Source organism: Anser cygnoides, chromosome 13 (genome assembly GCF_040182565.1).
Source record: "Anser cygnoides isolate HZ-2024a breed goose chromosome 13, Taihu_goose_T2T_genome, whole genome shotgun sequence".
Classification (NCBI taxonomy): domain Eukaryota; kingdom Metazoa; phylum Chordata; class Aves; order Anseriformes; family Anatidae; genus Anser; species Anser cygnoides.
In genome coordinates, this window is record NC_089885.1 from 11,242,766 (window position 1) to 11,267,613 (window position 24,848).

General features: G+C 49.7%; 1 protein-coding gene across 4 annotated transcripts in view; it reads left to right on the plus strand.

Moving 5' to 3' along the window:
* Positions 1-24,848, plus strand: part of LOC106037721 (gamma-aminobutyric acid type A receptor subunit alpha3) — an 86,789-nt gene that overhangs the window by 49,944 nt on the left and 11,997 nt on the right. For all 4 annotated transcript variants that reach the window (XM_013183752.3, XM_013183750.3, XM_048078529.2 and 1 more), the window contains exons 4-8: positions 6,083-6,150; positions 10,161-10,381; positions 19,900-19,982; positions 22,892-23,035; positions 24,278-24,430. In XM_013183752.3, the coding sequence (XP_013039206.1) occupies positions 6,083-6,150; positions 10,161-10,381; positions 19,900-19,982; positions 22,892-23,035; positions 24,278-24,430 (669 nt within the window). The remainder of the gene's footprint in view (positions 1-6,082; positions 6,151-10,160; positions 10,382-19,899; positions 19,983-22,891; positions 23,036-24,277; positions 24,431-24,848) is intronic.

The following is a 24,848-nucleotide window of genomic DNA, read 5'->3' on the forward strand; positions in this document are numbered from 1 at the left end:
CAATAGCCTTGTTTTCTCTACAGTTGTGGTGCCTTTTTGATCACAAGGCTTCAGAAGTCCCTGGGAGCATAACAGAGGGGGGTCAGATCTGTTACGCAGGCTGAGTTATCTCAGCTTTGTGAGACGGGGAGACCACTTCTGAAAACAAGGAAATAGCTGAGCAAAACCGCATTAAATAAATAGTTCATGACATATAGGCAGAGCTAGATACGGATCTGATCCAAAGGTCTCATTGGCAATCCCCTGCAGGCTCTTACTCACCCCTGCTTTTGCTGAGATAAGGCATTTGTTTCAGACATTTATATTGTTTCTTTCCTTGCTCTGTGGTTTATTCTGCAGGGTACAAATTTCCCCATGCTCGGTCCTTGGCTGACCCACTCTGCAGTGGACGAGCATCCCGTTACCTTTAACCCCATGTCCACTTGCTCTTTGCAGGTGGGAGCATGAGGCTAAGGCCAGCCTTGACCAGCAGGACCCTGCTCACCCTCATCTCCTCCCTGCTCACTAGAGAGAGGCAGATGCCACCAGAGGGTGTCAGGTCTGGGTGGCCTCACCTACCTTCAGGATTACCCTCCCTCCATAGACAACATGGAGTCAACAGGGTCTTTGTTGTCTCTTGATGTTGTCTCTTCCACCCAAGTGAGATTTCCTGCAGGTCGGAGGGTGTTTTAGGCAGCTCGGGGAATTAAACTTGATGCTGCTGTTAGCTCTGTCTGGTCGGCAAAGGACGGGCCAGCTGCCAGCCCTGCTGGTGACACTCTTGGCTGTGATGGCTGCTGTTCTGCATGGGCTGTGCACGCTGTGTGCTGCGCTGCTGAGCACCTTGCTGATTTCAGACGGCTCAAATCTATTGAACGTCTCTTGTGATGTTCTTGTAAGAGATGATAAACCTGCCCCGTCCCCTCCATGTCCCTCTGAGACCCATTGCTGGCTCTGGCCAGCGCTGGTGTCTGCTGTGCTCCGCAGGCAGTGGGAGGGAGCCCCCTGAGACCTGCCCTGGCCTGAGGCTAAAACTGAAAGGAAATTAAATCCCTCCAGTGGGAGACTGAGAAAACGAAGACTGAGACACCCAAAAAACTTGCGTGCAGCTGCAAAAATTAGCTAGTGCGGCAAGTGCCTGGGGGAAGGCAGGCGGTGGGGGCTGGTTGTACGAACTCCTCTTCTGTGTTTCCCTTCCTGGGGATGTTGTGGCGGCTCTGATGCCCCATCCTGTCCCACATGCTCACTCTGGGTTACCTGATGTGGGACAGCTGTGCTGCATCCCCTCTCTCTGCATGGTGATGCTGCCCTTGCCACAGGCTGGTGGGAATCCTTCCTGGAGGATTTTGTGTGTTTGAGGGGACGCTGCACAGACACTTGGAGGAGGATCACCGAATAAGGGACCTCATCAAGCTGAGAAAGTCTTGAGCTGAGGATAAATGCAGCCTAGGAGAGAATTAAGGGGCATTACCAGCTTGTGGCTATGCTTTTCAGGCTGCGGCAGTTCGTAGGAGCCCGGTGCAGAAACATCTGCATCCAAGAACTGCTCTGGAGCAGATTTAGGGTTCATACCCCTGGGTGCTGCAGAGCAGGGGCAGCACCATCCTCCTCTCTAGCCCCATCCGTGCCATCAGGTTCAGAAACACTGCTGCAGCCAGCATTGCAGCCTCCGCAGCCCCGTGGAGATCCCCGTCCCCTCGCTCACCCAGCTCGGCTGCGAGACAGGGCTGGGAGCCTCCCCTACGTCAGCGCCGCAGCCAGGAATCCCCGGCACAGAGCCGCAGCAGCTTTGCTTTGCCCCTGTTTCAGCAGCACGCAGCAGCAGGGAACCTCCAGCGCTCCTGCAAGCCTGCGGCACAGCCTCTGGGAAGCCCCGGCTGGGAAAACATGACCGCGTTCGGCACATCCGCAAACCTCAAGAGCTGAAACACAACCGACCGAGTCGATTATATTCCGGCCCAGAATCTTAAATAAACAACGCTTGATGAGTGCAGCGGGATGTTTAATAAGAGCTTTCTCGGTCTCCCCCCGCCCCGTGCCCCCCTGCCTCCTGTAATCACTTGTCGAGGCAGCCCTGCAATCGACAGCCGGGCTGGGAGAGGCGGCGTGATTTGTATTCCAGCTCTGCCGCTGCTTCCAAGAAGAGAGTAAAAATAGCACTCAGTCATTTTGTAAATAATAACGATCTCCTCGCAGGCCTAGGGAGTCATGAGCACTTAAAAGGGGGATTGCAGGAAGGGGGGTGTCTGCCTCACCATTTGCAGAGGACTGCGGGGAGCCAGCGCCTGCAGGAGGGGACGGGGGGGCTCTGGGCAGCAGCAGGGGATGGGGGGAGTTTGTGCTGTGAAATGGGAACCCCGAAGCACCCCGGCAGCAGCCTGCACGTGAAAGGGAGGCAACCCACCCTGCTGGCGTGGGGTGGCAGAGTCCAGCCCTCTGTGCGGTGCTAATAAGGATATTTATTGCCTGCATAAGCAGCTAGATGCGGCGTAGAAAATTCCTGGAGAAAGAGAGGAGCAGCTTTTAAGGAGCAGGCAGGTGTAGGGAATGCCATGGTAACACTGTGGGAAGGGATGTTGCAGCTTTTGTTTTACATTTGCATTGCAGATCTGTCTGGCAGTGGGGGATTTCTGCAGCAGGAGCGAAGCGTGGTGCTTGGCAGGCAGGGACCAGGCTTTGTGCCCTGTGAGCGAAGGGGCAGCTCTGAGGGACCTACAGAACCTTGCTCCTGCTCGCACGCTTTTGGAAACCCAGGTGTGCTGAGGTTTGGGAGTAAGCTGAGCCCACAAGTGGGCAAAAGCACAGACGAGGGAACCAGCCTTGAACAAATGGCTTGGGAACAGGATACACCACTCGGTATCTAAACTCTGCCAGTGTTCAAATACTGAACCTGAAAATCCCTCGTTCTGGTTTCATGTCTGCTTCAAGGCGTTTTCTTTCATCCCCAGTCCCCTGGTGGCAGCAGCAGGGCCATCGTGGGGCCTGAGGGTGCGAGTGCCAAGAGGCAGGGCGAGCCCTGTGCTGGGCAGTGGTGCAGCCCCCGGGGTTCTGGTCTGTGCTCTGCTCCAGCTTCCCACCTGAGCCAATCCTCTCCTTTTTTTTTTTTTTTTTTTTTTTTTTTTTTTTTTTTTGCTTCCCCAGCTATAAAACAGGGCTGGCAGCCTCCACCTGCCTCCCAGCGGGCTTGAAGGCTCAATTCACCATGCATATAAAAAACTTCAAGCGGTAAGGAACGGCAGTGCTAGGAAGGGAAAAACACCACTTAACGTTCTGCAACAGGCCTGGGGAAAGCACCTACCTACAGCGCAGCCCTTAGTTATCACATCTTTGGTGGGAATCAGAAAAAGCAGCCAGGCTGGGGATTAGGGTGTCCCTGAACTGAGGCGGGTGATGCTCTTCTCTCTGCTGCCGCAAAATGAGTGAGGTTTCCCCCTGTTCGGACCGAGGGGGGAACACGTGAGGGCAAGGAGGGGAGGCTGGCTGAGCAGCTCCCCATCACTGCAGCAGAAGGCGCCACCGTCATGGGCTGAGGTGCTCAGAGCAGTGTGGGAGCTCCCGGGTTGCAGCACCGGGCAGGAAGGGGAGCTCTGAGCTGCTCTGTTCTGCTGGTGTTTTACTGATCTCAGGATTTCCCTGCTCTGTTGAAATCCCTGCTTGCTCAGGGATGATTTAATTTCAGAAATCCCTCTGGATCCTGGCCAGTCCCTGCCCTGCTTTAGGAGCACATGTTAATGGGGAAATTCTGAGCGGATTTTGCCACAAAGGGTGCAGGCAGCCCAATTTTCCCAAGTGCTAGAGCAGATCGATAATCGAGCCACCCCGGCTTGTCCCAGTGCTGGAGCTGCGCTGCAGCCATGTGGGGCTGCCGCCGGGTTCAAATGACCTGCCCCGAGGCAGCAAGGCTGTGTGGCCTGGCAATGGGGGTCCTCAGCAAGCCCGTGCTGCCTGGATGAGGAGGGGAGAAGTTAGGATGGAATTTATTCTACAGGGTGGGTGACAAGGTGTTCCTCTGGCTATGGCTCCTTCGCTGGGCACCTGGAGCACTCCCATGGAGCTCAGACCTCTCTCTTTCATCCTGCTGGGCAGGCGAACATCCATGAGATAGTCTGGGTGAGCAGTCTGTCTGTTTGTCAGTCCCAAGTCGTGTTTTTTTTAATACAAGATCTTAATAAACGTCATCATCTTGGATTGGGTTTGCCAGATTGATGGGGTGGGAAAGGGTCCATGGGCTCTGTGACAGCCAGGTTACAGTACGATAAGGACATCATGATCGTATGTGAAGGTGTCCCAAACTACTCCTGCCTTTTCACCTCCTCGTTGCTTCCCAAATCCCTTCCCCAGAGCTTGGATCCCGAGGGTCCCTTCATAGAGTGGGGGTCCTTTCACCCCTCTGCCCAGCTCAGTTCCCCTTGGCTGCACGGGCAGCCGCGGGTCTGCTCTGAGACCCGTGACTACAAATCATTTATTGTGGACAAGCGGAATGCTAGGAAGGGAGGAGGGGAGATGAGAGAGCTTGTTTTCTCTAAAATATAATTAGTTTTCTCGCCGCATGTGTTAAAGAGCCTTGCTTCGCTAGAGTTTTCTTCTGTGTATCTCATTTGGGGACTTGCTTGGTGGGAGATGGAGAGAATACCCTGAGTGCTGAAGTCTTACAGAAGTAGCTCGTTTTGCTCAGGATGCTGTCTCGTTGGTTTCTGAGTGTTTCAGAAAGTGTACCACATACATATTTCTCTTTAACCTTCTTTTTATCGCATCAAGACAAGATCAAGGGTTACTTATATAGCACAGCAATATCAGCCACAGGCTGCATCAGATGCTTTCCAGCCATAATAACTGAGGACATGTATATGTATATTTTAGCCATTAAGGAGAAAACTCTGCCAGAATGCATTATCTTATTTTTGGATACAAAACTTTGAAGCATAAGACTAAGCTTCGTAATACTGCAAAATAACTGTCAGGGGATGGAAGGATTTCCATAACTGAATTGAGCAATGGGCTATCCAGGCTACCTGTGAACTGCTGCAGTGGCCAGAATGGGATACTCCAGATAAAACGTGAGCTCTTACTCGTGGCTCTAATTTGATTATTCAGAAAGCAGCTCCAAGCCAGCTAATGCCGTACAAAAGGAGCACAATTGCATTGTCTATCCCTAAAGCAATGGGGATTTATGGTAACATGGTGCTAAGCTCATCTCATTCATCATTTTTCAGCATAACCCGGTGGGCAGAGAGCGTAGAGCTGTGAATCTGGAAAATGAGCTACTCCCTGTGCCTTGATTTCCCTGCAAACAGAGAGATTTTGTTTGGGAAACACACCGAGATTGTAATGAAGGAAGCCAGAATGAGAGCTGTGTGTGATGTTTTGGCCATGTTCTGGGCAGCACTTTGGTCCGTCTCTACCTGAAGGCATATGAGTAAGATTGCCCTGAGTTTTAGTGCTCTGGGCAGGAGCTGGGACTTGGGGCTCTTGCTGGGCAGTGTCTGGAGGTCAGCACCCACGGGGGCAGTGTGTGTCGGCATGTGGGTGTTTGTGTGATGCACGGGAGCAGCAGCTTTGCAAGAGCAGCTGCTCATCAGGAAAACAAGCGCCATGGGAGTAAAAGGCAATCAGAATATTGATTCTTTTTATGTACAGATAAGCCTGGAGCTGTAACAAAAACAGGGTTTCCTAAAACCAGTAGAACATTGCTAGGCTATTTATCAGGCTGGGAGACACAAAGGGATTGCAGATTAAAAGGAGTTTCAGAACATCAGGGCTTACCTCTACACTGAAAATGTGTGGATCTGCACCACGTTATGTATTGCATAGCTGTGTGCATTTTGCAAATACACGTCGTCTGGCTGCGTGGGACATACTCATCCTTGGTGTAAAAGTGGAAAAGAGCAGAGCTGCTCAGAGATGAATTTGCCCAATTACAAGTGATAAAATCAGCCCTTGTTCAGGGTACAGCAGAAAGTGCGATGCCAGCTCACCAGGGGCTTTGCCAGGGTGGCATTTGCCATGAAAGTGCATCATGTCAAAACCTTTTCTGGATAAATGAGTTCTGTTCTCTAATTGCTTTTTAAATTACCCTCCCCCCCCCCTTTTTTTTTCATTCCAGACAGTGTAACTGAAGTCAAGACAGACATTTACGTGACGAGTTTTGGCCCCGTCTCGGACACAGACATGGTAAGTACTGCTGGCTGGGTGCCTCGCAGGGCGTGGATGGTTTGTCCCATCAGAGGTTGATAATGGCAAATGCAAACTTGAAGAGTTGATGTCGTTGCACTACTCAAGAGCACTGCAAGGGTCTTTTTATCTCCTGTAAGCACAGCTTTCTTCAGCCTGACGGTGTGTGGAGGAAGGAAGGCGCTCCCTGTGAAGAAGGGAGGATCACAGAACCTGGCTTGTTTTGATGGCAATGCCAGGAGAGAAGAGGTTCCACCAAGAAATGGTCCTTAGTGCTTGAACCAGAAGGGAGGCAAAACAGAAAAAACAAAACGAGCGAACTGATTGCAGTATTTTGACATGTTCGGGAAAAATTATTAATGAAAAGGCCTGAGGTCTGAATCTAGGCTTGTATTCCCACAACAGTTTGTCTTCTAATTAAAACAGGACTGTGGAGCATAATTAATAGTGAGCTTTCTCCACAGTGTTTCTTGCAGCTCTTACTCCACACGCGCCCAGCCGCTCAGGGAGGAGCTGGCTGTTGGTGGCTGCCCAACATTTCGGGGCTGCCGCACGAGGATGGTCACAGGCTTGGTGCTGAGCCCCTTCGGCACGCTGGTCCCAGAGGGACTTGGTGCTGGGACGGCCCAGCTGGGCGGTGGGCAGCACTGGGCTCGGGGGGAGCGCACCGCAGGAGGAGGCGCAGACAGTGCTCTCACCAGCTGGGGCACGTAGAAGCAACGTCCTGCAGCTCTTGCAGCCCCTCGGAAGCCGGGAGGGTTTCATTTTCTGTGCCCACAAGGTTGTGAACCTGGGGCTTCCCTCACCAACTGTCCAGTGCTAGGAAGTGGAGGAGCTAGTGGAGGATTAAATCTCGTTGCGGTGCTAGCCCCGCCACATAGCCTCAAATGGCTTTGGAAAGAGCACTCCTTCCAGGGTGAGAAGTTAATGTCAGTGTAGCCGAGAGTATTAATCTCATCTGAGTTCTCTCTCTATCTTGCTTGCTTTCCTACCGCAGCGGAGACCCATAATATATTCAGCAATCTCAGCCCTTGGGGACGATCTGATAATTACTTCCAAGGTGGAGCATATTTGATTAAGGGAGCGTGTATAATGAACTGTGAAGAAGAAATATGAGGTATTGGAAAGAGGAAGGTATTCTCTGCAATGTGATTTGACAAAATGAATTTAAAATTAGCAAGACAGTTAAAGAATAATAAATTATTTCCCCCTTGCATGCTTTAGTTCCGTGTATTTTGCAAATGCATAGCGAATGTGTTTTAGCGTGCCATTCCGGTGTTAAACGCACTCGGATGTGTGAGAGAGAAAGCCCATCTCCTAGGGAAGCGTGGGGAGAGCCTGCTCCTCTGCGGTGGTTCCTTCCCTTTCATCTCAGCGTGGGGAAGTCCCTCCCTCCCTGCTGGCATCTGCCTGCTGATCTGGCTCCCGTCCCTCCCACAGCCCTTCCTCACCTCGATGGAGAGCTGCTCCTGCGCATCCTGATGCAGGCAGAGGCTGTGATGATGATGATGATGATGGAGCAGAGGCAGGTAAAGCTGCCGTGCAGCACGGAGGAGAGCAGCCGCTTACAGAGCACAGGGGAGGACATGAGCGCCTTCTCCCTGAGATGCTCCAAGGGCCTTCTAGTCTCAGTTTGGTTAGGAAAGAGCCTGATGGGACCTGACATGTGCCTGAATCTGCAGTAGTGAGCTCTTGCAGTTTTGTCTTAGTCCCCAGGATATAAAAATTAATAAATCCCAGGGGCTTTAAGCTTTGATGGATGGACTCAGGAGAAGGACTCAGTCTTCGTGTTTTCAGCCACTTCTAGAAGGTGGAGGAGAGCACAGCCTAGAACTAAGTGTGTTCCTTGGAAGGGGTGACCTGGAAATGATGCTGTTATGGAAAGAAGGATAGAAAAGAGGGGAAGAATCTGTACGTGGTTTCTCTTTTCTTTAGGAATCTTTCCTTAGCTTAAAAGAAGACCTGCAGGACCTGGGAATGTATCAGAAAAGTAATTTTTTTAAAGTAGGAACAGAGGGTTCTGAATAAGATAGCTTTTCTACTGATCAGGGCTTTTCCCAAAGCTACCTCCTGGGACTAGACACAGGCTCATTCCTTTGGGTTTATTTTTTTACTGAGCTTAAAACCACTAAGGGATAATCGCCTTCTGTGAAGGGACAGAACATCCTCACAGGGCACAGCCTGTGGGACAACAGGGTCTTTTCTCTTTCCTTCCCCAAGCCAGGCTCCAGAAACTTCACATTTGGGCAGAAGTGGCTCTGCGGTCAGGGAGCAGGGAGGAATTTCTTTACTGAGATGCTTTCACTTAGCTGCCATCTGCTGCAAAACCTGTAGGAATTTCTATGACCTATAGGAAACTGACGTGCAGCAGCTTTTAAACGCTGCTGAGAAGAGCTGCAGGAAAGAAATCACTCACAATGATAAGTTTAGTTGGTTCTGCAGCCTCCAGGAGCCCATAAATAAAGACTATGAAATGCAGCGGCAGGGGAAGAACAGCTGGGACAGCTTTTCCAAAGTCCCTGTCTCTCTCCACAAACCTCGGGAGCTAATGAGATCCTTTGTTAGCGAGATAAGGTGCGTGCCACGGAGGTGAGCAGTGGAGCAGCTCATGCTGACGGGGTCAGGCAGTTCCCCCAAGGGCCCTGAGCCCTGAGAGCACGCCGAGTGGCTTGGGTCGGAGGCAATGGCAGCCCCACATGCCAGGCACCAGAGACTAATTTAATTTTGTCCCGGGGTGGCTGTCGAGCTGCAGTGCCTCTGCTGCTCTGTCAGGTGGCTGCTGAGGCTGAGGACACTGCGAGCCTGGCCTTGGGGACGTGAGTCTGCCACCTCGGTGAGGTGACGTTTGCTGGGGTGCGTCCTGCTGCCTTGCATAACTGCTGATAAAATGGCCACGAGGAGCATCCTTGCGAGGTGAAACCTGCTCGTCACCACGGAGCCCTGTCTCCTGCAGAAAGTGCCCTGCTCTGGGTTCGTGTGGCTTTGCACCTCTTCCTGTCCTTCTGCACCCAAATTGAAAATATCTCCCCAGTTTTTCCCCTCTCCTCTCAGAAGGACTTGGAGCACAGGGACAAAGCTGACCCCTCAGCCCCTGCACGCTTGATTCCACCTTGCCACCGTTTCCACGGGACAAGAGCTGCGGCTAAGTGAATGCCCCACCACTGGGAGAGGGGCTGAGGCACAGAGGTAACAGCTGAAGTTATATTTCTCCAGCACCCCCTTCAACGTTACGTTATTACTGAAGGCTGAGGTGCGTTTGGTGTTTATTTTTCTGGCTTTCTCTTTGGATGGCAAAAATCCATTTTGTCAGTAACACTGAGAAACTGTGAGCTGTCTCTAGCTGCAGGATTTCAAAGAAATAGCTTCTAATTGCCCCAGCTGGAAATAAGCCTAGGAAATGGGTTTCTACATTAGAAAAAAAAATAAAAAAAAGAGAAAAAAGGGGAAAGAAAGAAAACAGAAGTCACTGAATGTTGTATAATGACAAGTTTATGTGGTCCTTGATTCAATGTTTTGCTGGAGATGTTCTGGGGAACAAAAGAACGTTAAAATGATGTCCTGAAACTTTATTTGTATGTTTGTTTTAGGAGTAGGAGTAGAATTACAGGCATCCTTGCCCAATTGCACATCATGGAACTTCATTTTTGCCTGTTCAAACTCCCACGTAGCAGCACACAATGCTCCCCTCTCCCGTGACGTCTGGATAAAGGTGCAGCAGTGCTTCCCCAGGACTACCCAATTTCCACTGCAGGCTGAATTGCAGCTTGTCTGCAGTCTGTCACAAACACTGAGATGCAGGTTTTGGCATCGCATGTAAGTCACTTTCCAAAACACAGCAAGCGACTGTCATCCTCCACAGTTTTGCCTCCTTGTTGCATCAGGCTTCGTATCAGCCGAGGGCTGCCCAAACAGAACCTGCTCGATGATCGAAGATGTTCGCCATTTCTTGAAGCACTTCAACGAGGAGTTAAGTAAAACGAGACTTATTTTTCTCTCCTTTCTCCACAAAGGAATACACCATTGATGTCTTTTTCCGGCAGTCCTGGAGAGACGAGAGGCTGAAGTTCGATGGTCCCATGAAGATACTCCCCCTGAACAACCTGCTGGCCAGTAAGATCTGGACCCCCGACACTTTCTTCCACAACGGGAAAAAATCTGTCGCCCACAACATGACAACACCCAACAAGCTGCTGCGCCTGGTGGACAACGGCACCCTGCTGTACACCATGAGGTAAGCTCGTGCCATGGCCTTCCAGGTCCCCCTACACATGACAGTCCCATGAAGGCAGGTATGGATCTGTAGTTTATGCAATTTCTTTGCCACCAAAGTAATGTTTGTTCCTGATCTCTGATGGGATATGAAGTCAGGTTTTTGGTAACGGCAGAAAAACTTTGGGATGGGAGAATTTGGCATTCTCCAACAGCTTGAGAGCAGCTCTGAATTTGTTAGCATATTACTCCAGAATCCTGTGAAAGATCTAACAAGCCCAAGCTTGCTTGTGAGAAAAAAGTGGTTTTTTTTCCCCACTTCACCAAATGAAAAAACCCGATCTGTGTAATCAATGATCTTCATTAGGAAAAAAAAAATAATAATCACCAGCTTTTTAAAAACTGTGCTCCGGTAGAAGCCCCAAACAGGGGGTAACCCTGCAGTGTGAGTGCTTAGGAAGGGCTCTCCAGGCAGTGCTGCACGCTGTGCAGCCTCACCGTCAGCTCCAGCAGCTGGGGCCTTCCTTCCAGTCACAGGTTGCTCCTGGGGAGCCATGCCTGGGGGATCATGGATTTCTCAAGAACAGCCCTGGTACATACACTTGTCACTGAACTGCAACAGGTGGAGAACATGGAGAAATAAGTTTGGGTTAATTGTATGTTAATTCAGGAATTACTGAGTTGTTCCTGTATGCTTGGAAGCTATTCACCCATGTAACTAAAGTTTGCCACCTGGGGTTGCTGTACTAATCTGCTTTCCAAGGTAAATGGACCTATAAATGAAACAGCAGGATACTCGGAGATGCAGAAGAATGGGACTGAGTTGTTTATGGGAAGGTGTAAATCCTTGTTTTCAAAAATTATTTTCTGTGCCTCCATCTTCAAGCCAACCCAAACTAATAACACGCTTCATTGTGGATTCTGTGTGCCGAGATGCTGCACTTTCACCTCTGCTGTTCGAGGACCAGACAGGATTTCATCTCTTCATAGCTGCGCTGGCTGTGAATCTACACAGTGTCAGCAAGTTTTACAGCCTACATTGATAAACAATGCTCTGCTCTTGTGCAGCACTTCTCAAATATGAGCTAATCCTGACAGTGCCCTGGGGGTGGAGGTCTCTGAACATCAGTGATCTCACGTTACTGAGGCAGATGGGGTAAATGAAGGGAGAAGCCCAATTTGACTCAAGGGCTCAGTTCTGCTCCTGGCTGTCTGACCTGCATGTCAGATGACTAACACTCCCCCAGTTTGTATCCCTGTCTGACTGCAAAGCGTTATAGGAGCTACTGGCGTAAGGCAGCAAAAAAAGGACCCAATTTCAGGGCTTTTATATCATTTTGCTTGTTCTTTATTCAGCAAATAACCATTACCTTCAGCAAGTTTTGTGTGACTGGGAAAGTATTGAATTTGCTCTTTCGTTTAGGGCTGGGCAGGTGCCAGGGTGACAGCATCACGAGGCTCTTGGGAATGAGCTTCTGGAAGGAAGTGGAGTCACAGGGGGTTTTAAATAAATTCAACACATCCTTCAGTTTAGCCATCTCCGAGGGAAGGAGGGGGGATGAAGGAGACCACAAAGGGACCTACCTTTGTGTCTGCTCATGCCCCCCTTAAATGTACTTCCAAGTCTTTGCAAGAGGTGAAGAGCCCACTCAGAGATACCCGCAGGTGGGGACTGGATATCTGTCACATTGTGTTGCTCGGTACCAGGAGCCATAGTGCACGTGGACTTCCTGCTTGTCCAGCAGAGCTTGTCACTTGCAAACTTTCCCAATAGCATGTGGGAAATTATTCCAGTGCAGCCCTGAGCATTGTTGGACCAGCCTGATACTGGAGATGTGGTCAGAGCTGGCCAGAAAGGCATCTGGAAAGCACAGCTCTGCACAGGACAGTGTCTTAGGGATGAAGCAGGTTTTATATCATTTCTTGGTTTGCTGTTTGATACACGCAGGACAGGATGTCTGTCACGGCACAGCTGATGGTTGTTCTTCTCCCTGCTGCTGAAGAAAAAGCTCACTCAGGGCCACACAGGGTCTTTCGTGTGGGAGCTCAGAAAGAAGACGTAAGGGCACAGGTTGCACAGCCCAGGGCTGTGCATCAGGCTGAGGCTCAGAGACCAGACCTGGCTCTGCCACGGGCTTCTAGATACTCATAGGCATTTGCACCTCAGTTCCTCTGTAAAATGATAGTGATGGTATTGCCCTCCCTCTTTAGGTGCTTTGAAACCTCCCCCCAGGAAAGGGCTGGAGGAAGACTTGTTTTATGTTGTGTTTCTTTCGTCCCAGCCTAGCTCCAAGGTGCACACACGCGTGCCCTTCTGAAAGGAGGGAGCAGGAGCAGGAAGGCAGTCTCAGCCACACACAGCTGCCGCCCAGCCAAGTGCAAACCCCAAAGTCCCACTCCGTGCTGCTGACTGGAGAGTGAGTTTTGACCTCCGCCAGCTTTTCCCAGGACTGGCAGGGCTGCGTGCTGCCTGCCCCATGCAGTTCCTTGCAGGCTCAGTCGAGGCTGGTGCATTGCCATGCGGTTTGACTCCTGAGACGTATCTTCCTCCTTTACCTTGTACCAGCCAATATCCTTGGGGGATCAGCTCTGCTGATGTGCAATTAGAGGCATGTCTCTTGCTATTTATCCTGCCGTGAAAGCCCACTTCTCTTAGTCAAGGCTTACATTTATAGATGAAGTTGCTCTGGTGGAACAGCAACTCTGACACATGCATCCAGCAAAATTACACCGGTGTGACAATATTTATGGCTCCTGGAGAGAGCCTCTTTATCACTGGCCTGAGCTTCGAGGAGCCGCACACCAGCTGTAGCTGGGCGTCCAGAGATTTCCCTTAGTCACAGCACAGCCGCCTCGCAGATCCCTTAGGCATCATGGTACAAACATCTGATCCCTGACTCAGGCCTTGGCACCCGGGTGACAAGATGGCCTTTGTGACCGCAGCACAAAATTGTATTTCTCTCTTCCCTTCCTTCTGGCTGCTGAGCAACGGACAGGATTACTGATCCTTCTGCCCCTTCCCTGCTGCTCTGGCTGCCTTAGAGAGTGCGGGGAACACAGCTTTGTCATGTAGCCCTGCCTCTGCTGTCTTGTTTTTGGAGTTCCTACAAGATCTGAGTAGCTCACAAAAGCCCAGTTAAGGCCTCAAAGCTCTGGTGTCAGAGCTGAGCACAACAAACCGGGGATTGCACGTGGATTTACATAAGGTACAGACAAAAACTGAGCTGCTGCAGCAATCTCTGGATGTAATCTCTGGCTCAAATTGTGTGGGGCACATCGATAATATTCTGGTTCTTCCTGGCCTTGAAACATGAAAATAGCAAAAGCTTGATGCTGTGCCGATGGGATTCAACTTTGTGAATCCAGGCTTTAAAGAGCTCTTCTGCTTTTCACAGGCACTGTCAGAGTGGCGTGCTGAGGCTTTGTGGTTATTGTCAGAGTGTTTCCCAGACAATATGTGCTCAAGTTATGCACTCAGAGGATGTTTTCTTTAACTGCCAGGCTGACACATTCAACTGCATGCCCAAAGACTTTGCCTCAAGCACCTGTATTGCTGAAGACAATGTAAAGTTTTCAGCTGCAGCTCACAAGCACCTGGAAAGGACAAGTGCAGCCCTGGGTGAGGTGGAGGCACAGCATTAGGCAAAGCTGGGCACAAAGGCACCCAGGGCACGTGGAGCCCCAACAGGGTGGTTGAGCCCCAGATAGCAAGCCCCATACCTGCTGCAGTGTGCTCAGGGGGTTGTGACTCCCAGGCTGCTGTTTGAAATCACAGTCTCACAAAATCTCTCACAGCAAAAGCTTTGGGTTGTTCTACTACCTGTTTTTTGCTTTAACCCCTGGGTAATTTGTGATAACTGGAGGCTGCATCTTGCAAAGCCCTCCTGTGCAGTGGAGGTGCAACCATATTTCTCCCTTCTGCAGCAGGAGCAGCTCAGGCATCCCAGAACTAGCTCCTCTGCATAGTACAGAGTGGCAGCTATTTGGCTTCATCCTACCTTGTGCTTGGTGTAGGCAACGGCATAAAGGGACCCAAGCAGACCAAGTTACACTGCTGAGCACACAAGCCCCTGAATAGATGAGGTGAGATGTTATGAGTCAGTTTGGAGCTTTTCCCTTCCATACAGTTTCCTGAGTGGATCCAAAGGCAGAAACGACCTATTTTCCAGGTTTGGTTTTATGTAGGCACACTTTCATAAGGAAGCTATCCCAGGAGGGAGAAATCTTCAGGGATCGCCTTATCTCCCTGCATTTCTGCCATCATGGGCTGAAATCTCCGGGGGATGGCTGCAAAGTGAATTCTGCGTTTTCAGATCCAGCACAAGGATCCTAGAAAAAACTTGGCTTTCAAACTCAAACCCCAGCAATTAAACCTAACCTAGATTTGCACACAGCCCAAACCGCAAACACTACCTATTCATCCTGACTGTGGTTATTAACAAACCTCCTGGAGGAGAAATCAGGACAAAACTCAAGCAATCTCCCCGGCATAAACAAAGTTGGCTCCGCTGTGCGGGGTGCTGTCATGTTTTGGAGCACACGTACACCGAGGGATTATTGCATTTTGCGTCCCAGAAATCGGACCGAGGCTCTCCCTCATCCTGCAGCACGAGGCAGAGGCAGGTAGCGACGGGGGCTCTAATGACACATCAAAGGCTCTGCTAAGCTGCCGGTAACCATGAGAACGCAGCTGAAGAGGTTTGTTGTACCGCCAGCCCTGGGAGAGGTATGTTTAGCCTGATTCACGCTTCTTGCCATTGTGTTGAGCAGTTCAAAGGGCTCCCCGTGACTTTAAAGAGGGAAAAACATGGCTTCTCCACTGGATGTTCTACTTTTGGTGCTGCCATGGCAGCAAAGCAGAGGGAAAGCACGAGGAGTTGGCGGTTTGATCCCGAGACAGGTCTGCAGAAGTTGTTAGTGACTGGGACGGACAAGCCAAAGGATACAACAGCTGGACGATGTGTTTGCTGGCAGTTTGGCTATTTTTCACATGCTGTTGAGGCTTTGTAATGGCATTTCAGGGCTCAGATGTCCAGACCTGAACAGGACACCAGGGCAATGAAGCAAACCTCTGTGGCTATCTGGCCACGAGCTCTGTTGTACAGGGTCAGGGGCAAAGATGAGAATTTCTGCAACAGGCTCTCTTGCACGAATGCCACAGAAGCAGCGGTAATTGTCTGGGAAGCGAGGTACATTCCTCTTAGTCTGACATTTTGACGTTTCATTAGGCAAAGCATATGGTGCTGAGGAGCCCTCTTCTAGCAACAGGAGGCTGTAGGGAGAGCTGGGGGGGTGAAAGAGGAATACGGGCACTTCCTCAGCGGTGATTGATGCCACAGCTCACCTAATGCTGCTGCTAATTAGTGCTCTGAACGATGAGTGTGTGCAAGAGAGGCTGCAGGAGAGGAGAGCACGGTGAAGGGGAGTGAAGGATAGCTGAGGGATGTGGGGGGCAAAGGGGAGCAACAGTACATGGGTCAGAGCGTCTCAGGGCCAGCACACACAGGGCAAAGACAAAGAGGTTTCAGGCCAAGGAGAATAGCTGCGAGGGGGAATGCCTATGCTCCGTTTCTTTTCAGCAAGGAAGCTGACTGCCTTCACGTGTTACCCGTGAATGTGCTGACTTCAGGCTGGTTGAAATTGCTGAACCACGCTCATCTCACTGGGATGATATGGCATTTTGCTTTTATTTAATTTCAGGAGACTTAAAAAAAAAAAAAAGATAAAAAAAGACCCAGCTTCTTCAGTTGAGGGTGGAGGAGGTGGTGGATTAGGTTGCTTTTTTCAGTAGTTTGCTGATATATTTATTGTGTTTTGCTGTTGCTTACTGGCTCAGCTAATAAGGCACACTTCAGATTTAAATTGTGACTGCTGCTTTCCCACACAGCCACAGAGTCATCTGGCATTGTTATAAAGTTGTCTCCTCTTGACGACAGTTGCTCTTGTTGGCCATGGCCTGGAGTGGGTAGTTGGGTATGGCCAAGGCCAGCTTGTGCCCAACTGGTCTCTGCTGCTGTCCTGGCCCCCTCCGAGGCTCCTTCTGGCTGCTCTAAATGGCACTCAGCCACCGGACCCACAATCTGCAGTCCCTTGAGCTGTCCATGTTCAGCTTTATCCCTAGTAGCTGTTAATCACAGCCAAAATTTGCAGCCAGAACAGTGGGTGAAAAAGGCCTTTCTGTTTTTTGGGAGTTCAGGATACATCAGAAGGAAAGCACTGACTAGGAGAAGTCTTTTGGAAAAGCTGACTTTGTGAACACCCAGCTAAGAGCTTTTTGAAATGATAAAGCAGTTAGTGAAGCCAGGGAAGCAACAGGAAGGTTAAAAGGAAGAGTCTTGTGTGGCCTCCTGAGGGAAACAGGTGGAATGCTAAATTTTGCATGCAGAGGCACCAACATTTCCTTTATGCAAGTGACAGTGACAAATACTAGAAGCAAAAAGTCCACTGCAGTTGGAGAGGAAACAGAAATAATTGAGTGGTAAAATCAGTGAGGATATGCTTGACATGCTTACAAACAACAAAGCTCCCCATGTAAATTCCAAGCTGGAAAAAGAAAGCATCACTCAAGAAAGAGAATAGAAAGAGCAAAGACTGTTTAACTTATGCCTTGCTACCAGGATTTTATACCTGCTTCTTGAAATCTTAATCTTCATCCAGATTATAAAAAAGAAACATCAAGGTGAAAGAGCAGTTGGTGGTGGCACATGATCCCCAGCAGAAAATCATTGCAGCAATGTGCTGATAGGATTGTTGAAATTAGTAAGTCTTGGCTGACGTCCTAAAGCTCAGTCCTGCTTTTCTCTCATGTAAGGGCATGTATGTTCAGTCCAGAGGTGAAAATGAGATCAGCAGGTCAGAGGAAGTGATTTGCTTTCAAGGAAGTAACGTTGTCCACACTGTGGTTCTTGGGTAGGCTGAGGAAACCAAGCTGGGCACAGACAAAATGAAAGCAGGAAAGTCCTTATCAGTTCTTTCAGCAGAACCTCAGGACATGGTGGTCGCCAGCCCCTACGTGGGTTCAGAAAGGATTCACAGACAAGGTAAGGTCCTCGGTCTCCTGTGCACTCAAAAGCCTAAATGCAGCCTCTGAAGCGTGGTAGCTGTAAGCCACCAGCTGCTGGGAGAGGACAGCAAGGAGTGACTTGCTCAGAACATGCCTGGGTTTTGTACTTCCCCACCTCCTGGCCTCCTCTACTAGATGTGGAGTCTGCCTGCGCAGACACTTTAAACCCCTTCTGACTAACGTGGCCAGAGTACAGACATCGTATCTGTCACGGCTGGGCTGAGAGCCCTTGTGACCCAACAGCAAATGCAACCTCACCAGTCCACACGGGGTGTATGGGCCACATCCTGCTGAGATCTATTTACCAGAACTGAGCCATCCTGCCTGTGGGAGTTGCTGTTTTTATAGTTGCCCCTGGGTAGATGTGCCAGGTGGAGATGGGGCAGTTGTACCTGGCTCTGGAAAACATCAGAAAAAACCATTTGCTGCTGTTGCACTAACAAGCAGGGAGGCATCACTGAAACATGGTGGGGATGGATGCAGAAGGCCTGCAGGAAACCACTTTCCTCACCTGTTCCCTTTGCCATATCATGCAGGAATTAGGCACAGGCTTCCCCGTGGTGTGGCCTGCTCTGCAGCATTGCATCCCCACTGCAAAGGGCAGCATGCCTCACCTCACGGACCTCCCCAAAGGCTGGATTTGCAGGGTTTGAAACCCCCGCTGTGGGGGCTTCTGGTCACACAGGAGGGTTTTGTCCACCCAGCCCTACCCCATCAAGGTTATGTCAGCTTCCAGCTCTGCTCCTCTGCTTCTTGATTTAACGCCTCTGCCTGGGTGGGGGTGCCAGCTTTTGCAGATCCTCGAAAAGAAACTGATGATACTGGATGTGGCTCCAAAATCACAAGGTTCGTTCCCTCACGGTGGCAGACCAAAAACTTCATTGCTGGAGGGGAGTTTCCAGGATACAGCAGCTGACGCGGAGCAGCTCTGCAGGAATTTGCTGCTGCTGCCCTCCCTGGCACAGAGCTCGCGTCCTGCCTGCCGCAGCACCATCTGCCGCCTGCGGCCACCATCACCGCTGCCTCCATCCTCTCCGGAGGCCCCACCATCCCCAAGCCACGCTGGCACTCTTATGTTTCCTCACAGAGGTGCTTGGAGTGATTTGGGAAGTGTTTGCTGTCATCCAGCAGGATTCTTTGATGATAACTTTAAAAAAGTCTTTTTTTTTTTTTTTTCTCTCTAGAATCATTTAAGGCTTGCTCCCATGAAAACAAAATCCCTTTTCAAACTTTTTTTCCTCTTTTTTTTCTTTTTTTTTTCTTTTTTTCTTTCTTTTTTTTTTTTTCCTAAGAAAATCTGAACCCTCTATTATTTTTGAGGTTTGTCTTGCATTTGACAAAGCCTTAATATTTCCTGTGGAGAATAACTGACCTGAACATTTCCCATTGGTTAAAAGGCCATTTTCCAGCTAAAGGAAAATGTCTTGATAGAAGGTTTCCACCGTGCCTCTTGACCTGTGTTTTCCACAAGCCACCTTCAGCCTTCAGTCTGTGCACTTGCCCTTTGCACCCACCCCTTGCTCCCATCACAGATTATTTGTTCCTTGTTATTTTTCTGAGCCATCAGAAGTGGGTCCATTTTGACAAAACTGTTCCTCCAGAGGAGACCATATTAGAAGTCTCCGGGGAAGCTATCTGTTCTGGCTCTCCCTCCTAGTCCGCAGGCTTTTCGGTACTTCAAGGAGGAAGAAGAAGAGCTCAGAGCTTCCTTTTTTAGAGCCTTTTATAACGGATCCTTTCATGCCTGGCCCCACGTTCTGCAGCGTGCTGTGATTATGCTTGCGCCTCCCTGATGAAACCACTTAGTGACAAGGCATCCCGCTGGGATTTGGTGGACGTGTAGAGCACAAAAGCAGTCCAGCACTCCTGCCAGCAGCCCCGGGACGGGCACCTCTACATCTTCCCGTGTGCGTCCTCTGCAGTGCCACCACCACTGGAGGTGGGCTGTGGTGCCCCACGCGCACTGCGGCCTCGTGCCCTGCAGTGCCACCTGCGACCTCACGGCTCTCACTTTGCTCAGCATGCCCCTTAATTCTTTGGCTTCGGTGAATAATCTGCCAGCCCTTGGCTCCTCCCAGCCCGTCAGGAAGCAATGGCCATGTTAGGTGTCCCTGGAAGCCCTTCCTTCTGCTTTCCAACACCACCCGTGAGGTGTCCCCTGGCACCTGGTGTTAATGAGCTCTCTGCACAGCGCAGAAGCAAACGCAAGTCCTGGGCTTTGGCAGATTTTCTGATCGCACTGAGTGGATAAAGATGAACCCAGTCAGTAGTGCTGAGTTCAAAAAATGGGAAAGGCGGCCAGATCTGCATGCCTTCTGCTCTCTCCACAGCTGATGGCCTTCTGCCTGAAGACCCAGGAGTTAGGGACGACGTTGAGGCCTTTGATGGATGCGGTGTAAAGATGTCATGGCAGAAGGGCCAGGTGGGAGCCTCTGCAGCCGTGTGTTTCTGATCATTCCCTTTGTTTTGTCTTGTAGGCTAACGATTCATGCCGAGTGCCCCATGCACCTGGAGGACTTCCCAATGGATGTGCATGCTTGCCCACTGAAATTTGGGAGCTGTAAGTACCTTGATCAGCCTCTGCAAGGTGGTAGCTTCAGAGCTAAAGAACAGTCCTTCGCGTGGCCAGTGTCTTCCATGATTTTATTAATGGTGTTATTAACTGTAGCATAGTTGCTAATGGCAACATGACTAAAAATTTGTTTCTGGTATCTCAAACGCAATTCCTGCCATCATCAGGAATGAGCAGGGAGCAAATCTGTGGTTAAATCTGTGGGAAGTGGAAGAATTTGATTGACACCAGAAGAAATCATGTTTATCATGTGCATCTGCCCCTCTGTCTTCTGACAAAATGCATCCATGAAGCTGGATTGTTTAAAACTTCTAAAAAGAAGTAATTTCTTAGGCAGCTCCTATTAAATGTAGAACTCACTGCCACAAGACATAACTAAGGCCAGTAAATTAGCAAGCCTTAGAGAAGGATGAATTATTAATGTTAATTGACCTTGTGAGGAGGGATATAAAATCTCATACCTCAGGCCTAAACTTTGGGATTATTACAAGACTTTCAGGAAGGCAGATTACTCTATATCTAATTACTTTCTTGGTGAGGAAAAGAGACTAATGTGCATATTCCTGCTGGAATACCCTTTGGGGTTCTTCTGGGCATTTTTTACTGATTTGCCCTTTAAATGATGGGAGTTTTGACACAAGCAGCTCAGAAAGCTGCCCTTGATTAATGTAACTATGAATATTTCTAAAGCACCCATTTGCATAGCATGTGAGTTCACCTCTCTTATGTTGGAGTAGGATTAAATCACTGTTTGCACCAAAAAGCTGCCCATAGCTGGAAGCTGCTCATTTGCAAGAAGCTTAATGTGGTTCAGATTCTGTAAGTACAAGGGCAGTGCCAGTGCCAGACGTGCTGTTCAAAGGATAGCCAAATTTGCCTCGGTGACAAGTGATCCCCACAAGCTGAATGGCTTATCAGAGGCCTCCTGTCCCCATGCCACCATGGCATGTACCCCAAGTGGGAAAGCAGAGAGCTCGCAGGAGAAGTAAGGGGATCAGCCATTTCAGAGAGCCACAGTTGCCCAAGTGCACACCGTGTGCTCACTTCATTCCTTGGACCAAAAGTGCAGTGAAGGTGATGGCTTTACCTCTCTCCACACTCCCTAAGAGATAGATGAACACAGCAGAGAACTGTTTCTAAGACAGTCATAGGAGATTTGTACAGCAGCTGAGACTAGGACAGCAGAAGATGTTGCTAGACTTATCAGCTCCACTAAATGTTACAGAACTGTCCTTGTTTGAATTGGACTAGACTGCATTGCAAGTGGGTCATTGACCAGAAATAAAACAGATTCCTGGCATTAAATAGGTTCCAATTATCCGTGCTATGGCTACATGACAGCAGATACACTTCTGTCCTGGACAACCAGATGAGAAGAAACCTGCACTTTCAGGTATGAAGCGAAGTGGATGGCACTGAAGACGTGTACATGTTTCCCCTGCAGACTGAGAGTGGCGGTGGGAGAACTGCGACTGTCAGAGCAGAAGGTGCTGCCCACCAAGGCAGAGGAGCATTGGCAGAGCAGTACAAAGCTAAGCCTGAAGGAGGAAGGTGGTCTCCAGGAGCATGTGGAGAGCTGGAAGGAGGGGCTGGAAAAGCAGTGTTGCACATCAGATGAGAAGTGCCAGCCTGCATCTGAAGTGCTTAAGCAGCACAGTGGCGTGCTGAGAAACGTTGGCTGATCATCAAAACCACTCCCCCTGCTTCACACAGTGTCTGCTTAGCGTTTAGCAGGTTTGCCAAAACCCACAGTGCAGGGATAACAATGGTTGTTTTTAAAAGATCAGAGAAATCTAGCTGTCTTAGGACACAATCATCCACAAAGCATGAGCTGAGAAATTTCCATAGTAGACTTGACCCAATGCTTGGGCTGACCCTAGCCAGAGATGTCTTAATATCTTCATACAAGAAGCTGGTGGTAAAAATGAATGAAAAACACTTGTTAAAATGGCTTTGCAGATAGTGAACTTTGTTCTTGCCTAGAAAATTACTGCAGAGTGGGTCTGGACAGGAAGCTTGAGAGCATTACGGAGAGTTGTAGCACCTAGTAGAGCCTGGAGAAACTTAATTTCTAGATACTGGAGGACTGGCAATACTGAGAGAACAAGTGGGAAAGAGAGCAGCTATGGGAACAAGCAGGGGTTTGGTCACAAAGGCTTGTGAAGGTGATGGTGACCGTGCGTGTTTTAGGGCGGTTCTGGGCAAGGATGGAGAGGGGAGCTTGCAAGTCACTGGAAGGCTGCCCTGGCTGTGAGCCCAGTGCTGCCCCTTGCAGTGGCTCAGCAGAACTTGCCTGCTGTCTTCTGCAACGTGCAGGCAGTGTCTTCCCAGCACTGCCCTGCAGGCACGGGGTCACACAGTGCACAGAACACACTGGTGGGAGGGCACACCACCTCCAGGGCTGTGAGGCTGGGGACAGCTACGCCTGAAGGTAAAGATTTGCATTTATTTATTTATTTTAAACTAAACAACCTGAAATTCAACCCCATTTGTGTGTAACCCCTCTTGCCAGCCGCTGACGGCGTAACTGTCCCAGCCCCTGGCATGGCAGGGTGGTGGCTGTCCTGCTGCCCCAGCACCATGCTGGCCTGGATGCCTTCCTATTTTGCCTCTGCTTGGAGCCAGCCCTTGCAGAGCCACTGTGTCAAGGCGACAGCATTTGTTGGTGACATTGCTCTGCCCCTATCTTCCTTCCAGCTCCATTCCCAAAACCCTAGTTCCCTTTTGCTCATTCAATTAGCAGTTGCTGAGCTGCCTTTGTCTCTGGCCATGCTTGGCTGTGCTCAGCCATGTGGCTCTGAGGAACGTACAGCAAGGAGGCTGCAGGCTACAGGCTAATTTTGGTATATTTTAGGTCACCCAGAAGCACAAACCTCATTTTTCTTTCTCCTCTGCAGATGCCTACACAAAGACAGAGGTGATCTACACCTGGACTCTGGGGAAGGATAAATCAGTGGAAGTAGCAAAGGGTGGATCTCGCCTGAACCAGTATGACCTGCTGGGCCACGTTGTTGGGACAGAGATGGTCCGATCCAGCACAGGTACGTGTGGGACCATGATGAGATGCATGGGCTGAGCACACTGTCAGGCAAGACATATCCATGGGCTTTGAATACCATGATTTTGCGTAATTATGCAGGCAGTACATGGAGGCAGTGAGGAACATGGTGCTTCTCAAGCCCTGTGATGTTGGAGAACATGGCTGAGGACATCTGGGGCTGTCACCTTGAGGCACTAAGATGTTTAGCTTTTAGTGGGTTCTACAGAGAGATCCTTATTATCTGTACCCTCTAGAAAACTGATTTCAAGCATCTAAAATGACCTGATGTGCAGAAAATTTGCCCCATCTTGCCCAGCTGGTCCTTGGTACTGTAGACTCATTTGTCTCAGATCCCTTTTCAGCCCGTCAGGAGAGCATTGCGGGCAGGGGAGGTGAATGCAACATGATGTTGTGTGATTTTCACTGCATCTGTTTACACAAATATTATCACAGCTAATAGAAGATTCTTCCAAACAAATGTTTCCTCTGATTAATGACCAATATTAATCATCTTTCTCTCCCATCTGCTGCTCCTCCCTTTCTTTCTGAATTCAGGTACTGATAGCTTCTGTTATCTCATGTGTTTCTCTCGTCTTTCTTTTCTTCTTTGCTTTTTTTTCCTTCTGTATGCACCAGTAATTCTCTCATTTGAGAATATTTCCTCTCTGGTGCACTTGATTTTAATAGTGTCTGTCTGTAACAACTCATATCACCTCCCTTGGGGAAATGTAGGGAGTCCAGGGGACTAAATGTCATAATATCTGGCCCATCTCTCTACTTAAGTTGTAGTAAAATGTACAGATGAATAACCTGAAATGGCAAGAAAGCTGCTAACGGCTCCTGCGTGTAATGACTTAGCAGAGCCACACTCACAACAAAAAGGCACAATAACCCAGCGAAATATCCAAAGCTTTGGTGCATTGCTTTGAGTGGAGGAATAGGGTACTGGAGGAAAATAGAGATGGCTGCTCCTTTGGTCTACAGCCCAGACCTTTAACAACAGAACTTGCCCTGGTTTTTTGAGATGGTTAAAGTGAGGAGAGGCAAAATATTGTCAGGATTGTCAGAAAAAACAAAATCGTGCCAGCCAGCACCAATACAACTCACAGACTGGAATTTCATCTTGGAGTTTGCAAGTGCGCTCAGGACAGACCGCTGGTGTTTTAGAGAGGGACTGGTGCTCAGCCGGTGCCATCCTGGAGCACAGTGGTGGCTCTGTGTCTCTAACCATCTGTCTCTGCAGGGGAGTACGTTGTCATGACCACACACTTCCACCTCAAGAGGAAGATTGGGTACTTCGTCATCCAGACCTACCTGCCCTGCATTATGACTGTCATCCTGTCCCAGGTCTCTTTCTGGCTCAACAGGGAGTCTGTCCCTGCCCGAACGGTTTTTGGTGAGTCTGGGGGCATGTGGGGTTTCTGGTCAGGTCAGGGGAGAAAGGCAAGCAATGGGAAATTGCTGCTTTGTCCAGATTCACAGCACAGAGTAGTTCGGTGCATGCAGCAAGTTCTCTGCCTCCAGACCCCATCCATGCCTCCGTCATCCCTTTGGTAGACAAGATCACCATGCTACAGAGCCAGCTCCCCTTGCCCCGGTGGCCTGGGGGTTTGCAAGGCAGCTGGCCCAGGCTGATGGGGCTGCTGAGGTCTGGGCCCAAACACCAATGTCCATGCCCCATGCAAGGAGACGAGCTGAGGCGGTGTAGGCTGCTGCCTTACAGCGAGTTTCTGGCTCATGACCCCAGTGGATGGTTTCTCCTTTCTTGGGCTGCCTTATTAATATGTAGCTGGCAGAAAAAAAGCTAAATTATC